Source organism: Lineus longissimus, chromosome 8 (genome assembly GCF_910592395.1).
Source record: "Lineus longissimus chromosome 8, tnLinLong1.2, whole genome shotgun sequence".
In the NCBI taxonomy this organism is placed as follows: Eukaryota; Metazoa; Nemertea; class Pilidiophora; order Heteronemertea; family Lineidae; genus Lineus; species Lineus longissimus.
This window is the reverse complement of record NC_088315.1, coordinates 20,165,770-20,184,001: the sequence shown is the minus strand read 5'-3', so window position 1 is coordinate 20,184,001 and position 18,232 is coordinate 20,165,770. Positions and strand designations below refer to the sequence as shown.

The window sequence follows — 18,232 nt, the reverse complement described above, 5'->3', positions numbered from 1 at the left end:
TTGAAGTTGGTCTGTTTTTTCTTATTTAGAAGTCTGAGAATTACAGACTTTTATTTCTTCAAAATCAAGGTACTGAAATTTATTTTTTTTCAAAAATTTTTTCTGAGCATATGCGGAAACCGTTTTTGGTCTAATATCACTTTAGATTTTATGAAAATCTCCACTAATAAAAAAGTGAGAGCCAAAAAACGAGGTCTGTAAAGTCTTTGGTCTGTAGAATAGACTCTGCCCTCCTAACCTTTGCTGGGAGAGTTTGCTGATGGACTGAATGGGAAATTCCCGCCGTATTTGAACTTTTTGGTTTCCTCCCGGTTTTATCCTAGATTTTGGCAATATGCCGCTTCTGGGAACTAAAATTTTCCAGCCAGCAAAGCCCTCTGTCAATGTAGGCAAGGCTGACAAGGTTTACACCATCAACCACACGAAAGAACAGTTTCAATCGAAGGGGTATCCTTACAATATTGTTAGAAGCGAAAATTCTATGAAAAACAACATGGCGGCGGAGGTCGTCAAAATAAATGAAAAATTCGGGCCCTGCATCTGACTTGCAGCTCTGATGACATTGCTGGTGTTTGGGTTTATATTGTTCCTCATATCCGGCCTAGTGTTGGCCTACAAATAGTTTGGAACGAGTTTACAATCCCCGATCACACCCCAAAAAAGGTCATCTGTTGACTAACGAAGCACCACTGACTGTTCAATCAATGGATTTATAGTAATAGTTGAATGCGATCAAACTGAAACTACGTCATTTCCGATTGGAGATTGTAAATTTTAACCAATAGTTTTAGAGATGACAGACTCTGCCCTGTGTCTCTGTAACAGTGTAGGCCTATTATGATTATGGAATGTCTGTCTTGGTGTCTCTGTCTACAAGTTGGCATGGCCCACACGGCCACAGGGACGTGACGCAATGGGTTAATATTGTTAAGTTGGGCCGGGGTCCAATGTGGGCAGAAAACACATCCCGGGGCCTAGGACTAGGAGGAACAAATCCTAGGCCTAGCCCTGTGTTCTCTGCCCACCCTGGACCCCGACTTAACCATATCAAAATTAACCCATATTTTGTGTCATGGCCAAGTGGCATGGCCATGCATGGTTAGGCCTAGGCTATCTACAGGTGCAATCCACATCATCACATGCCGACAGTCATAGCGCTATATGAGCTTATGGGTTATGTTGGTTGGAAGGTTAGAAAAAAGCCTGTGGTCATGGAGGCTCCTCGTACTAGTAGAAGGGGTTCGCATCCGAGTGACAAGGCCAAGGGGCCGTGTGACCTTGTTGTTTGTATTAAGCATACCAGTAGTACTCGCTAGTAGTGGATGTCATGTCAAGTCCCGTGTCATACAGTTCGTGACAATACGTATTGTAAGACCTAAAAAAAAAGTTGTGACTAGGTCGAGGGTTGATATCATTTTCTTAACCTGTGACCAGAGAATATGATAAACGATGTGCGCTGTACAAGGAGCCAGTGTGGACATGTCAGTGTACCGGCCAGATCAAGTTGACGCATGTTGAGGCGTGGAAGTCTGAACAAGAAGTCTACAAACAGATCAAGGAACAGTTCCCAAAATACTGTGAAAAGCCAGTTCTTGAATTTGTTCACCACAGTAAGTTGCGTGTGGCTTCACCTTGGGTCGTCTAGATGTTGAAAATAAGTTAGTTTATAAAGTGGTCTGATATCAAGAGCAGTGTTCCCATAAGGACATCTGTCTGGGCGTCCCACCCTACCTTGATAGCTACCATCCAAACTTGGAAGAGCCACCCTACCTTGGCAGCTTACCATCCAAACTTGGAAGAGCCACCCTACCTTGGCAGCTTACCATCCAAACTTGGAAGAGCCACCCTACCTTGGCAGCTTACCATCCAAACTTGGAAGAGCCACCCTACCTTGGCAGCTTACCATCCAAACTTGGAAGAGCCACCCTACCTTGGCAGCTTACCATCCAAACTTGGAAGAGCCACCCTACGTTGCTCTTAAATTTGGTAAAGGGTTTCTATAGGGCCACCCTACCTTATGTTGAACTCTGGCAAAAGTTCTAGAATATCATGACTACCGTCATACCTTGAGAAAACCCTGTGTGGAACCCTAAATGAGCTGGCTGTCTTGTTGTATGACATCTGAAAGGTAGTTGTCTGCTTTCAGGTACGGACAGGCTGGAGGAGTTGATGATGAAGACATGGACCGCCCTTCATCAAGCTTACATGGTCGGGGAGCCAGTCCGACTGAAAGTCCGAGCTCACGGGAAGCCGTAAGTGAAGCAAATGTCACATTATATCACTTGGATATCTCTTTGAAGGAAAATGCTTACTCATTATTTTCAAAAATCAATTGCAGAAATTTTAGAATTTTGAATTTCCTTCTTCTTTTGAATCATTTTTCTGATCCGTTTGGTTCATGGAAACTTAAAGTTTCAATTTTATTCCAGAATCACAGGGAAAATTATCAAGATTGATCGCTCTGGGATTGAGGTAAGAAAGTGTGCACTTGACTTAGACTTTCAAGTTGAACCTACTGCAAGAATTTGTGTGCCGAATTCTTGAATTGAAATGTAAAAAATTGCTTTCATCAAATGTGCCAGCGCAACCAAAGCATGGAGAGGATCCTGTTGTAAATGATATCTGCCTCCATTTCAGGTTGCCACCGTAAACAACTGCAACTCTCCGTCTAGCGACAAAGAAAATAAAGGTCAGGATTCTGGCTCTGGGGAGGCTGCATCTCCAAGGAAAATTCAACCAAAGGTGAGGGCCTGAACGAGAAAATTCTGTTTGGTTGTGAAGTTTTACACATATAAGATCAATAAAGACCAATCTTCATGTAACATTCTCCTTTCTTCCCTCTTCAGATACTTCCATACAAGTATGCTATGAAGCTTGATCATGATGATAAGATAATCAGTGGTATACCTGCCAATGACATCGAGTAAGTTTGTTCAGTAAAATGGCAGTCGCAATAACAGTCATTGCCCCTCCTATAAAAAGGCCCCTTTTTACCCCTTACCTTGTGGAATGGACTCGTACATTACTGTTTCGGGTTGTTGGTCATCGGACGATGAAGGATGAGTGACTTATCAACACGGACTAATCGTCATGTCAAAATCCTACCCTTCGCAACCACACCCTTTAAGGAACTGGTCCATCTTTGGTTTTCACTCCAGCACTAGCGAACAAGTTCTAAAACTGTTCAAAATGTTGATATTCATTGGTGACGTGAAGTGCACATTACTTCCTTGCTCTTGTGCTTCAAACATTTCTTTAATGTGGCGTTTTCTTCGTCATCTTAGGAGAATTCACCGGCCGCCTTCCAAGGATGTCATGCGTCTATTCATCCGAGCAAATGCTGTTCGATTCGGCGTGCAGTCCTCGAGTCCCTGGTTGGTCGATGAAGTGTTGGTGAAGAAATACAACATTCCCAGCAAGTTTCCAGACTGTCAAGTCTCGCCACAGAAGGTAATATCCATGTACAGCAGAACCTCTCTACTAGGGACACCTTTGGGACTGATGAATGGTGTGCTTAATTCACAGGTGTGCCAATTACAGAGATCAAATTCAATGCAAATGACCAATTTAGGACCAAATGCAGTGTCCTTATTAGACAAGTTGTCCTTATTAGAGAAGTTGTCCTTATTAGAGAGGTGTCCACTAAGGGAGGTTCCAGTGTATTTCAAATGTAGCTCTGCAGTAGCCTGGGACAGATGCATTGCTGGGGAAGCAGGCCTTCGATTCATTTCAACCGGACACAAAGAGCAGTTTTTGCCGGTTTTGAGTAAAAGCATAAATGGAGAAAAGTTTGTCTTCGTGAAGGTAGAAATTTCAAGCATGCGAAGGCAAAGATGAAGGACATGAAGACATTTGCGTCTGTGGCATGAATTAGACGCACCATTTTGTAATTATGTAAAAATTTCACTTCCAGGTTGCTGAGCTCAGTAAGAAAGCTGAAGAAGAAGTGTTAAAGAAACGAAAATCGGCGGGAAAATTGTCGGAAAGCCCCGTCAAGAAACGCAAACTAAATAAAACATCAAAAGATAAAGTGAAGGATAAAAAGTCGCCAAGGAAACAAATGACGTTAGCTTTCTCGAAAAAAACGCCGAAGAAACAAACAGTGGTTTCTTTGGATAGCGATAGTGATAGTTCAGACGATGATATTGCGCTTGCTGATGTGAAAAAGAGGCTTGATTCATGTTCAAGTGACGAAGAGGATATATCTCTAGCAAAATTGAAAAAACGGCAACGTGAACAAAGTTGTGATGCTTCTTCGTCGGACAGTGACCTGGTTTTGGCCAAAGTTGTCAAGAAATTAAAAGCAAGTCCGACAAAACGGAAAATGTCACCCGCAAAATTACAAAGGAAAAACAAGCGAACTCCTTCAAAGTTAAAAAAGAAAAATGAACTGACGCCAAAAAAGGGTTCAACAAAAAAGGATAGCGTCACAAAGGTATCATCGAAGAAAAAGGATGCGACGAAACTAAAAAAGGGCATGAAGCAAATGACGTTATTCGAACTCTCCAAGCAGCTGAAAGCGGGAGCCAAATCACCCAGGACGCCGAGTAAATCACCCAGAAAGTCTGCACCGACGCCGCCAAGAACTCCAAGGATTGTTGGGAAGTAAGTCCACATTCTCATTATTATGAGGTGTTTCAAAACAGCCTTGCTATTAGTGTACTAGGGTTCGAATTTAACCAAAACTACTGCCATAACAAAGGTAGCAAATGTCGTTACATGTGCATCTCTAAATCCCGATATATTTCTTTCTTCAGGGTGCGGAAAGCTATGAAAGATAACAACAGGGGCCGAATGATCCAGTTTGCGATCCAAGCTGCCAAGGAGTTGAATGCTAAGCAACGTGCCAATTTGCCTGACGATGTCAAGGGAGAGATCTTGAAGAGATTTGAGAAGATCGAGGAGAAAAAGAAGCTGTAAGTGGTTTCTCTTCTTAGTGTTTGTGGTGAGGCTTAAGGTTGCCATCTGATGATGACGGCCGGGCTTGGTCAGGGTTGGCTGATGTTGATGGTAGGTTTCCTCAGCTCCGTCCTCATCTGATGAGCATAAACAATCCTTAGTTGAGAGGACAGAGATGTAACTTTGCTCATTATTGGCTCTTTAGATAATGTTCAGGTTGCTTGAATAGGGAGAAGCCTTGGGTTAGGCTTCAGGAACCAACATTGTCAAAGAGACTCGCCCTCTATCACGAGTTGGGAATTGAACCAAGCCGGCTTCGTGTGTGTAATTGAGTCTAAGCTTTTACTGCTTCCTTATGTATCAGTCTGTGTGATCCTCGATTGCAGAAACAAGATGACCCCGGAAGAACGGGAGGCGTACTTGGAAAAGCAGAGAGAGGAACAGAAAGAACAGCGTAGGAAAATCCGGATGGCTCAGAACAAGGTAGACATCATAACATGATATGTTTAATGAGTCGTGCAATTTTGTTAGATCTCTGGCCGACCGTGAGACTGATTCAAAGTCCTCAACAGAGTTGACAACACGGAACTCTTTGTAAATTTGGTGTGCTTTGACTTCCTTTGCTTTAGTTTAGGCCTCTGTACTTTATGCTCATCCGTCTTCTTGTGACAGCGTTATGAAGACACGGAGCTTGACCTGAAGCCCTTCCCATCTCCCACTTTGGTCTCAACGCCTGACGGACTTCCAAACGAATGCTTCGGGGACGTTACCTTGGTGACAGAATTTATCAGCTGTTTTAAGACGTTGTTGATGCCAGATGATAAGGAGCCAGTAACACCAGGTAACCAATACTGTTAACCCCTTTATTTTTGCAATATCTGCATCGGGAGATCAATCACTGAATCTGGGATGTGACATTTCTGACTTTGGGAGAATTTCCAGTTTTCCCATTTTGAAAAGGGGAAAATGAAAAGTAGAAATGGCAGGATCTATGCCTCAGCTCTCTCTGTAGAAGTTAGAATTTTTGTAATTGTTCGAAAAAACCATTTTTAGGGATATTTTTGCAAGTAAGGACAATCTTATGACAACATTTCCACCCGGGCCATGCTGTCCACTTGCTTCTAGCAGAAATACATTTCATTCTCCCATTTCGTTTCAGAGTTTCTCATGAAAGGACTGTGTTCCGGCGCAGATGGTTTTGCCGCGGTTTCCCGCGTTCTTGCCATCCTCCTCCAGACTCTACTGCAAGACGAAATATCTGAGGACTACAAAGAATTCAAATGTCCGCTGACGGAGATTCCCGTCAAGTCGCACACGACGTCAGAACTGCTTCGTCTCGTCCTACGGAAACACGATTCAGATCACGTATCAGATGAGGGTTGTGATAGCGAGGATGAGGCTGAACAAGACATTGATGATGTGGTCAGTTTTTTGTGATGGCGAAAATTCATGAGCGGAATTCGATTGTAAAATTCGAAGTTGGAATATTACAATTTTGGATGGAAAAATACATTAGTGCTAATTTTGGCCCAAGTCGCCTCGAAAAGACTAAAAATGGAATCATTAATCATCTTCCCACATTGAGGAGACTAGAAAGGCAAACTATGTCCCCTTTGAATCCATTAAGTTTACATTTGTACATTAGAAGCTTATTCTATTGACAGTGGGTAGTGTCACGAGAGTTCTTTGGTTGGACTTGTCTAAAACTTTGCGATTCAAATTTGGCTGGACCACTTCCCTCAGTGCATTTCCCGAGCTTAGCTGACATGATTTCTTGCGTAATAGTTTCAATATCACACCCCTCAACGTGATTCCTTCTCTTTCAGAGTGAAGAGCTCCTTGAGCAGTTAGAGACAACCGAGTTTTACGAGTTTGAACCGAAGCAGAAGCTTGAGTTTTTCAAGTGCCTGTGTCATCGTATCATGGGGTCGTACTCGGTCCAGGACTACATGGAGGAGAAACAGAAGGATATGTCACGTTTATGGTAATAATAATCATATTGAGGTCTTATATAGTGCTATTCCATGTTTCTCTGTTCAATTCAAAGCACTTTTGGGTTTGGGAAATCATATTATTACCCCGGTCTCCACAGATATCAATCAGGGGTTTTAATGAGCAACCCGAAGGTGCTCACTTGAACTTGACTAGTAGGGGAACCTAGCAGTGGCACGGCCAGGAGTTGAACCCACGACCTCCTGATCATGAGGCCGACTCTCTTCCACAGCGCTACCGCTTCCCCAAATATCAAATGCCATGGTAAATAATCTCCAGGAAATGTCAATGTGATAAGAAAACGGATTTCAGTACTTCAGTAGGCCAAGCCGAACAGCTTATCATGTTAGCAGGATCTCTTTAGCAAGTTGTAAAAACTTGTCATGGTTAAATTCAGACTATTTTTCAGCAAAATTTGTGCGGGTGCTCCAGCAGAAAATCGTTACCAAATTCATATATGTCTCATCTGGTAGGCCTAGACAAACGGCAAACCCTGGTTACAGCTTTTTCTGCTTGGTACGGTGTGTTTTGTTCATGTTCTTGATGTGCGTGTCATTCCAGGAGACAGAAACTTGCCCAGTACAAAGAAAACAAGGAGAATAAGAAGAACGTTAAGGAAGCAAAGAAGGATGACGGTGGTAAAGAACCGACGTCTACTGATGGCCAACCTGATCCACAAAATGGTATGTTCAGATTCAAGACTAAAGTTGCAATAGGCGTCAACCAACGTAGCACCATAATATGGTACCAGCATGTCAGCGGTGTGGGGAAACTGGTCTCCTAGCCCTGGTAGGCCACCATGAAATCAATTGGGTAGCCCGGGCAATGGCAAGCAGACTTGGAGATGAAAACTCGAGGAAAAAACTTGACCGAAGACTGAGGGCGCCAGTCAAACCAAGGTCTTACTGGGTGCAGGTGGCATCGGCCAAAAGTTGTAGGGCCGAATTTACGAAGGGTGTTTAAGAGTTAGACGCGTGTAAATTCTACATAATCAGTTTCAGGGCCTAATGCCGTTTTCATGAAGAAACCCTGCAAGGCCCTGACTCTGTCTATTCAGACATTAAACGCTGTTTTAAGCTAAACACCCTTTGTAAATTCGGCCCGTAATGTCTAATTAGCTTGACTAAATTGACAGTGGTTATGTTACTGTAAGACTCTTACCCACTCTTTGTATACTGATGACTTTTTAAATGTCTCTAACCCTGATACTGTGATACTGGTATGTCCTGAATGACCAAATAATCATGATGTCTCTGTTCTTCAGCCTTAACCCTCTCAAACTTCTATGGCAAGGAGGTAACTGAGCAAGCTGAAGACTCGGACGACTTGGCGTCCGTCGTGAAGCGACGGCGTATGACGTCTGCTAAAGCTGCCATGGAGAAAGAAAAACGTCAGAAAGAGGAACGATTACGCCGTGAGAAGGAATACAATGCGTATAAGAAACAAAAAGAATTGGAACAATTTGAGAAGGACTTTGAAGAGGGCTTGGTGATGTCTAAGTTATGTCTGCGCCAGCATTCTATAGGGTCTGACCGGCACCACAGTCGCTATTGGATATTTGAAGAGGGGACTCCAGGGGTTTACATAGAAAAAGGTACATTTTCTGTTCCTGTTTTTTACCCTTGGGTGAAAACTCTTTGCTTTACTCAAAACCTGACCTCACCCAGTGTTGGGTCTCTCTACTCAAATTGAGTCAAATTCTGTGCCAAACCTTCGGCCACAGTGTCTCAGGTTTGAGCATGTGTTTTAGCTCCACCCTCTGAATATCTACGATTGGAATCAGATTATGAGGACTAACCAATTAAACGATTAACCCTCTTTCAGGCTGGGCGAATAAGGACATCAATTATAGTCTCCGCAACTCTGAGGACTCGGACTCGGATGAGGAAATGAGCCAGATGAGAAAAGAGGATCCCATGGAAAGAACGTAAGATTTTAAGATGGCAGCTGAGAAAAATACTGTGGTGAATTGCAGATTAGGATCAGTTGGCCATAGAAGGTCTGCAAACCACTTGTGACTGTCGGTCCCCTGGGAGGTTTCCCATTATGCACCTTGATAAATTTCTTGGCAGTTTGGTTTGGCCAATTTCAGCAGTAAACGAGATTCGCAACAAACAATTTTCATCGCGCAGCTGTGAGAAATGGCTCATTTTGTGTAATGGTGTAAATGGAAAAAGTACATCTTGTTATTTTAGCTTCCCACACTGCGGTCAGAATCTCTGGTTCACGTACTCAACTATCGAAGAGATTGATGCGCTGATTGCTGCGTTGAATCCTCGTGGGATCCGTGAGAGTCAGCTGCTGACTGAGCTGAAGAAACGCTATGTGGATATCGTCAAGAAGATCAACACAGCTGAAAAGAGGTGAGTAGCTATGTCTTCAGTCTATGTATAAATGTTGTCACTAGAATTGCTGTCCAGAGTTGAAGTGTGTTTTCTGTCATTGTTTGCGACCCTAACTTTATATCAATAGGCTGCATGAAGGTTCGAAGTGTCCACATCAAATATCGGGTCGTCCACCTTGTGAGTGTTCTCTGGGACTAGTTTGGTTTATATTTGGTCAACCTCTGTGGATTTCTGTGTCAAGCTGACATTTTGTCGGAAAAATCAAATGCCGTCCCCATGGAAACATGAAAGGTTTTGCTCAGTCATAATATGTCGGAGAGATCTTGAGTTCTTGAAGGGTAAACATTTCCATGGTTTCCTTGTAGGGCACCAAAAGAGAAAGAGGACAGAGAAGTGGATGGGCAGGTTGACCTGCTGACAACGTTTAGAGAGGAGTTGCTCGAGACTGAGGTGAAGCTACGTAACGGAGGTCTCGGTGGTGTTGACAGTATGGAGAACTGGGGCCAGAAGCTGATGACGTCGAGTGATCGCAAGGCGCTGGTGAGCTACAAGTATATTGCTAAAGTCGCTGCTAAAGTGTTTTTTTCAGATAGATCTGGCTGACCACTTGTCACTCAATTGTAAGAGTGTGATCACAAAAAGTAACGTTACACAGCTGGTATCATAGTTGACCAGCTTTAGTTGACTCCGTGAAAGAGCATTTGTAAATCTACCCTGAGGATAATCTGGTCTTGTGCAACACCATGTGATCTGGTCACATTCCTGAGTTCAACTGAGCAGATTCCTAATGACAGAGTAGAAAGTCCCCAAAGCAGTTTTCTAATGAAAACGTTTCTTGAACAGAATATATGTGATGATTTCAGGGCGAGTGCTTGATTGAGGTGCAGGCGACCGTCCAGGAGAAGTTCCGTGAAGGCTTCATGGCCAAGAAGAAGGTGAAGCCCAAGATGACCAAGGATGATGAGACGGGGGAACAAGCGATCAAGGAAGGTGAGATATCTCATCAGTGTCCTCGCGATGATCTGCCGTGCTGTAATACCATCAGGGCTTTCACTTACATGAATTAGGACACACCCTGTATCTTTAAATATAAAACATGGTGTTTTTTCAGGCATTCAAAATCAGATTTGAAAATTTCTAGTTTTTGTGTCCAAAAACCTTAAAGTAAAGGGGCTGGGGTTACTTTTTTTTTTTCTTTTTTTTTTACCCTGCCCATAATTTGGACATGTCCGGCATTCTAAATGGGGTATTATCAAAAAGACCCTGACCCCACTGAAATTCAGTTGTAATACAATACAAGTCTATATACATTGTTTGGTTGGGACCCCCTCCAATTTCAGCGGGGCCTCTTTAAAATGATCGATTCATTCAGTCTAAACAAATCATTTGATGCTCGTCTCGGCCTTAAATCTAGGCCAATATAGTGCGACCAACTTTTTATAATATTTCTCTGCCATTTGTTTAGCTGAGGAAGACAAGGTTCCTGAAGGGGTGACCAAGTGGACAGAGGCCGTGGTGTCGGCCCAAACCATGTCCCGCCTTCACGTCCTCCTCGGAATGCTCGACGCCTGCATCAAATGGGAGAAGTCAGCAGAGAATGCGGTAAGGAGTCGAAACATCTTTCTTGCAGAATTTGGCGGTGCTATATTTCTTTATGTAGTCACATCCAGTGGTGCCTACCTCTTACATGTAGTCTAAAGTAAGTCTCAGTCTGCTGTAGCTGTACATTCTTGCCAAGATGTCAACTCACCTATGCCTTCGTTTCAGAAATGTAAGATATGTCGGCGTAAACAAACAAATGATGAACTGTTGTTGTGTGATGAATGTAACCAGCCGTTTCACTTGTGGTGTCTTCGACCAGCAATGTTAGAGGTACCTAAAGGAGACTGGTTCTGTCCCGCATGTGTGGTAAGTTCATTTAATCCTTTTTGCGATTCTTTCTCTCAAGAACTGGATGACTGTTGCATGGCTGGTTCATGTAAACGCCCTATCATGATTTCACTTCGGCACAGTTTCTCTTGCTGAGATATGATGAGAAAACCATACAAGTCTTGTTTTTGAGTGGATATATCACACGAGTGATTGTCTATTTGGAAACTTACTAGACTGCAGGTCAAGTGGGTTCCGGTTATATGGTTTTCAACCCATAGTTCATCAAATAATCTCGGGTTTGGTAGGGTTTTTTGCAACTCTCTGACTGTTCTTAATTGTGATTTTGATATGAGGTCGTGGCTTGTGATAAAAGTCACGACCTGGCTCGAGGGAAGTAACGGTCTATTTAGAGATTTACTTCAACTCGTATTAGGCAATGGAAACAAACTCAACTGTAACAAAGTTCTCTTGCCTTTTTTTCAGCCGCAGTCTCAGAGACGAATGAGAACAAGAGACATCAAGAGGAGACCATACAGAGACGATGGATCCTCCGCCGAGGTGTGTATACAGGGTGTCACAAAATACTTGGTAAAGTGTTTTTCATATCGTTCTGGCCAAAGGTTCTCAGTTGAACTCAGGAATGTGACCAGATCACATTTACCAAAAGAGTAGTGGTGTTGCACAACCTCTTCCACGGTGTCAACTAAAGCCGGTCAACTATGACACCAGCTGCCCAGGGCTTTGTAATATTATTATTTGTCATCATACTATAGTTTAGGGGTCACTCGGCCAAGTGGCTTTGGTCAAGTATATATCACAAAAACACTTTACAGTTATAGAGTTTAATAATAAGAATATGAGCCTATTGCATGGTAACCAACAGTTTCAACCTGTAGACTATGAGATTCCTCATGAAAAGTATCCCCTGAATGCTATGTTTGGAAGGCCTACTTTCTTTCTGTAGGACGCGTCAAGTGATGAAACAGTAATAGACGACGACGCGACCGAGGTTGAACACGAGGATAACTGTGCCATGTGCGGGGGAGACGAGGGGTTAATCTTGTGTAGTACGTGCCCGAACGCGTTTCATCTTGACTGTCACGATCCTCCACTTCGGCATCCACCAAGGTCAGTATTCAGCAGTTTTTGATAGAACTCTGTGTTTACAATTGGTCCTGGCGGGGGGAATTGTCCCAAACTTTTTCTACCAAAATCGTTTTGGGTCAAATTACGATAATTTAGTTCCATTTAACATGTTATCATCGTTATTACTCTTGACAAAATAGTTTTATTCAAGATGTTATTTTTCAGGGGACGGTGGGAGTGTAACCCATGTAGAACGGGGGTCAAGTTGCGTAAGACCAAGAAACCCATCGAAGCACGACGGGGACGAGGTAGGCCGCCTCAGAGGAAGGCAGCACGTAAGTTTAAATTACGATAAACTTTTAAAAAATGTTCCCATAAGGGTTTTGTCGCGTTAGCACAAGTTCTAATGTTCCTGCTGGGCCATGTACTGTAAGGCCCACCGATGATGGTCTACGCGAAATCTTCTTTTGTTTTCAGAAAAGAAGGCCAAGTCTTCATCCGAGGAGAGTGATAGCAGTGAGGAGGAGGAGGAGGAAGAGGATGAAGAGGAGGTGGTACAACCTGCCACCAGACGTGGAAGACCCTCCCGCAGACCGACCAGGTAGGCAGGGGAATGGTGCAGCAGTGGGGGCTGGGGTGGGTGGAGTCATTGCCGATTATATGACGCTGATTTCATTACAGCATTTTGGAATGGTTCAGTGAGACTTGCGTTGTTCCATCTTGTTCTAATCTACCATGCCTTTACAAACATTAGCTGGGGGTCTTTGTTTAAATAAGTCTTAACCACTTTCTTCCCTTGATGTAGAACTTAGTATTTTCAAAATCAGACAAAAATAAACATTTTAGAGGCTTATTTTGTTATCGCGGATCGCAGTGACAAAAATTGCGCGTTTACACGTTGCTTTACGAGTGTGTTTCCCTTCATGAAGGTATGAACATGAGTCGAGCTCAGATGATGAAGAAGAAGAGGAAGATGATGAAGAAGAAGCACAGCCGTGCCGATCACGTGCAAGACCAGCGTCATCGCGAACTCGGAGGCGAAAACAATCCACGTCGGAGGAGGAGTACTCACCCAAGTCACAGACTCGCCGGAGTGGCAGTGGGAGGCGAACCTCCGCTCCAAAGAAACAGCCCCCTGTAAATAATATGGTGCGTAACAAAAAAAAAATGCAGCGTTTCTCATTTTGTGCTCAAATTTTGTGAGCCATGTGCAAGATTCGATAAAGAGTCATCACCTTGTCATTTGCAGATGCCTCGTACTATGATACTGGGTGTTATATTGTTTTTAAACGTACAGTTCAACTCTCTAAGCAGGACACCCTCTCTATTAAGGACAGTGGTTTGGGTCCCAAAGGAGTCATTTCTATACAATCCAACCTCTGTAATCAGGACACCACCCTATTAAGGACAGTGGTTTGGGTCCCAAAGGAGTCATTTCTATACAATCCAACCTCTGTAATCAGGACACCTCTCCATTAAGGACAGCATTAATCAGTCCCACGGGTGGACAGAACACACATTTACACGAGTGACGGATTGTAAGGTAACATGTTGCTAGTTAACTTTCTCCTGAAAACATTTTACTTGTCTGATTTGTGTTTTGTACTGTGTTGCAGCATCTTGAGGAGATCACAAATCGTATATTACGTCACAGATCAAGCTGGCCGTTTAGGGAAGCTGTCGATATCGCTGAGGTACGTAGCATGCCGGAGGAAGTAGCGACACAGCAGAAATAGACATAAGCTAGCGTTTCTACTGCCGTGGAACTGGGCTGATGGTTCAGGGGAAGAGTGTTCAACTTGTGATAAGATGTTCACGGGTTCAAGGCTCAGCTTGTGCCACTTGGTACTCTCAACGGGCCTGAACTGACCAAGTGTAGCGCAGTATCTGGGCCTTGGTTTCTGCAGAAAACAAGCAGTAGCATTGTCGGCATTTATTGACCAGTCTTCGAAACAGCGTAATAAAGTCTCGAGAATCAGATGATTGTCACTCTTGAAGGGCTGTGCCATTAGTAAGAAAGACAATTCTTTATTTCATGCGCTGAGTTTATCTTTCAAAGTGTCAATTCTTACGTGAGTCTCTTACTGTTATGTGAGTCTTGTCAGCAATTAGGATAAGGAGGTCGGGATTAGTAATGGGGAAGGTTAAGGGATAAGGGTCAAAACTGAAATAAGGACTTGGGTAAAAATAGCCTGTTTAGTAAAGGAAATCTATTACGGACATAAACAACTCGCCTAAAGAGAGCCAGAATCTTCATCTTTACAATCTCTTCGCAGGTGCCAGACTATTATGACATCATAGCCAATCCCATCGACCTGGAGACAATCAAGGACCGCTGTGCTAGCAATGCCTATCAGACGTGTGATTCCTATGTGGATGATATGACCATGTTGTTTAATAATGCACAGGAATACAACAAGGTAAAAAGGCTCGAAGTGCGACTACTAGACGATGGGGCTATTGTTGTCTTGGCTGACATAGAATTTTCCTCAAATCAGTGTATCATGAAATGAGATGAGGACATTGGGTCTTAGGCTGCCCAGTGACTTTCTTTTGATATCTCTCAATTGCAAGGCTTGAGGGCGTACATTCGTATGCCATTTCTATCAGTGATAAGAAGTCAAATGGAAAACTTGGCAAAAAATCATTGGCCATAAAGTCCATTGCGATGTCCACCACAGTCACTGGCCTCTTAATTAGAAGGAGCTTTGCTCAAGGAGTCCTACTACTGATATACACTGCCTCTTCTGAGATTTTACATTTGTTTGGTTGAGAGTTTGGTGAAAAAAACTGGAACAGTTGTGCTGTGGGTTTCGATGATTTGCTCACATCCTCGTATGTTTTCTCTTGCAGAAGGAGAGCGACATCTATCAGTGTATGATAACATTAGAAAAGTACTTTATCGACTTGTTACAGCGGTTCGTTCATGGTAAGTGACGTTCTGGGAGATTTCGGCAGGTCTGTTTACCATTTTGAATAAAAAAATATTCACCCTTCCATGTGTGCTAGTGTTCTTGTAGTAGTGACCTCTTACTCATCCTGTGTTTTGGTTGTGACTTTGTCCTCAAAAGACCAAAGTTGGTTGTGATATTGTCCTCTTGGTTGTGACTTTGTCCTCAAAAGACCAAAGTTGGTTGTGATATTGTCCTCTTGGTTGTGTGACTTTGTCCTCAAAAAACCAAAGTTGGTTGTGATATTGTCCCCTTGGTTGTGACTATGTCCTCAGAAGAATTTGTGAACACCATGGAGTTTCTTTTCGTGTAACACAGCAATGAATGATAAGGATGATTTGTGATGCTATGGTCATTGTGCTCAGCTAGGCCTGTTGTTGAAGGAACATGAAGTAGTTTGGTACAATTTTACGGGCCACGAAACTGTCTTTGTGGAGAATCTAAATGAGTTATTGAAATGATTATCTTTCTATTGTCCCTTTGCAGGTTACCATTATGAGAGAGAGTTTCTGCCATTTTCAAGAAAAGGCAGGAAATGTGAATGAGAATGTGTCTAGGAATGATATGGAGCTGTGGGGAGAGATCGTCCGTCAGCATTTCTTGCTCACTCTGCGATGCTATGGAAGGAGTTAACGGGAAAGACAGAGTTCGTACTGCATGTGAAGAGGTTAAAAACAGCATGCATTGTAACCTCTTCCTTGGAGAATGAAATGGTTTCATGTGGGTGATTCAGTAATGTGTACACTGGAGTAGTGTGCTTTGTATTCAAATCATGCCATTCAACAAGTGCAATCTAGCCACTTATGACTATGCCCTGATGTGGCATGGGCCTTGTTAATAAGAAGGAGCTTGTCCAGATCAGTGTGAGATCTGGGCATTGTCAAACAACATGTATTCTAGTAGTTGTGGACATTGTGCCGCTTTTGGAAAGGAAGACTGACAAAAAGAGAGTGATTTGTGTAAACAAGTCCATAACAAGCTGATAACATGAATAAGTTCGAGTGAATGAGGCACGTGCTGGACTTCAAGTTCCATCCTTGAATGCTGTGCAGAGTTGTAAGAACTGGTTGAATATATCATGTCGATAGCTTGACAAAAATAATGCATTTTCCTTGACTACAATGAGGTGGAGCAGAAGTATATTTATTTGCAGGCAAACGGATGTTCAAATGGTCCACTGTCGTCTTGTGCAGTGCCGGTGTTTTGATGTTGTGGGACGTATCATCGTCATTTTAGAGTTGGCTAGTTGTACCTGCATGTTGGACAAAAATGTGTTTTTAGGTGTAAAACTATAGGACAGTTGATGAAATTTAGAGCCAACTTCCCTAGTTTTTGTGTAATACTGAAAATCACATGTAAAAGTAATGCACTACCATAGGGTTTTGAATCAGATTTTGCGTTTTCTCACAACTCACAAAATGTCAGATACAACTGCTTAACTCCCAGCTTACTGTAAACCCCCCTGGGCAAGAGCTGTGCTCTCCATTGACATGAATTGGTATGGGGGTCCAACCTCGCTGTATTTTGGGAATAAGGATGTCGGGTGTGTATAATCAAATGTAGACTGAGACAGAATGTTAATGTGGCATTGAAATTTCTTCATAATTTTACAAGATGAGAGAAAATCTGATATGTTGTTTCAGAAATATATTGTGCATGAATTCCCTATTTCAGAGCAGTCGAGAAGTTATTGGGCCTTCAGTTGTTGTCAAACGCCATGTGGTATTCAAAAAATATTTGATTTGGTGGTAATAATGCTTGTTTTGTTTTGTGAGCTGATAAACGTATACTGAATACTTCAAAGTGCTTGTTGTGGTATGAATCGTCAAGTATTCATTAACGTCGGAGTAATCTTGTGTTCAAGTCATGGTCTTTTAAGAATGGAGACATGCAGCTGACTCTGTGAGTATGAGGGCGAAAGGTTGTCAACACATTTAGGGGAGTATGGAAAGGCTATCTTGCAGGCCAGTTCTGTTTGTAGATAGCAAGCTGAGTATTGTGAACCAATATATACCTAATAAAGTGGATGTGTATAAGATGTAGCTGTGGTGTTTCTTTTTGCTTTGTTGTACACAGGTCTAAACTGACCCTGGATTCTGCTGAGAAAAACCCCATGCGTGTATCTTCCCTGCCTCAGTGTCTGTCTGACGATCGCCTTTGGTTAAAACCCATCACTTCATTGACCCCATTCCAATGGTATTTCACCTGTGAAAATACTGCACCGTCAGGTAATCGCCTTTGGTTAAAACCCATCACTTCATTGACCCCATTCCAATGGTATTTCACCTTCGAAAATACTGCTCCGTCTGACGATCGCCTTTGGTTAAAACCCATCACTTCATTGACCCAATTGAGTCGCTGAATATCACATACCGGTGAAACTTGGGACGATCATTGGCCCTGTCGCCTCAAACCCGACCTCTGCAAGATCATGTGCCGTTGCACACCCAGGTCAGCCAGATTGTTTTTGTGTCGTGTCGCGGTTCCGACACGATCCCACCTCTGCAGTCGACAATAACAGACGACAGCCTCGAAGGATTAGCGGTGAATTTCCGCAATTTATACCCACACTCGTCGCGGCGCAGAACCCAACCGCATAACGTCACCCTCCTAATTGCCTAATTCATTTTAGCTACTTTTGAGAAAACATGTATAAACTAATTCAAATCTTACTGGGAACTTATTCATTTACAATAGCATCCCGCGAAGTTACTATTTATAGCTCACAAGGTCATTTGCATAAGATATTGATGACGTTTTAGTCACGTGACAGTCGGACATCGACACTTATTTCTACGCATTTGAGCTTATTTCAAAGTCAATTATCTTTGACCCTGCATTGTTTTTAGCATGAATGATACCATAGAGTCAGACAGAGAAATTTTCAGAACAATTATGTAGTATTTCCAACACTCGGACATGTGCCAGATTGAATCTAACTGCCCTAGTTAGAAAGCCTGAATCCATTACGAAACCGCATGTTTGTCCGACATTGCCTGTAAATCAGTGATGGGGAAATAGAGGGCAGCAGCTGCAGTGACGCCATCTTCGCGGAATGCTATTAAGATACAATGAACATTTTGAGCT

At 42.9% G+C, this 18,232-nt stretch overlaps 1 protein-coding gene across 1 annotated transcript; it reads left to right on the top strand.

Annotated features, from left to right (window-relative positions):
- The first annotated feature begins 269 nt into the window (after positions 1–269).
- Positions 270–17,176, top strand: LOC135492285 (tyrosine-protein kinase BAZ1B-like). The gene is made up of 30 exons (XM_064778649.1): positions 270–447; positions 1,435–1,610; positions 2,147–2,252; positions 2,430–2,472; positions 2,638–2,742; positions 2,847–2,923; positions 3,285–3,450; positions 3,914–4,605; positions 4,758–4,916; positions 5,286–5,382; positions 5,572–5,740; positions 6,059–6,321; positions 6,726–6,883; positions 7,453–7,574; positions 8,156–8,485; positions 8,716–8,818; positions 9,087–9,254; positions 9,602–9,776; positions 10,100–10,226; positions 10,702–10,838; positions 11,004–11,144; positions 11,592–11,666; positions 12,073–12,236; positions 12,420–12,529; positions 12,672–12,795; positions 13,124–13,343; positions 13,811–13,888; positions 14,471–14,614; positions 15,048–15,123; positions 15,632–17,176. Exons 1-30 carry the CDS (start codon positions 335–337, stop codon positions 15,688–15,690), a joined length of 4,677 nt encoding a protein of 1,558 aa, XP_064634719.1. The 5' UTR covers positions 270–334; the 3' UTR covers positions 15,691–17,176.
- Positions 17,177–18,232: the final 1,056 nt, after the last annotated feature.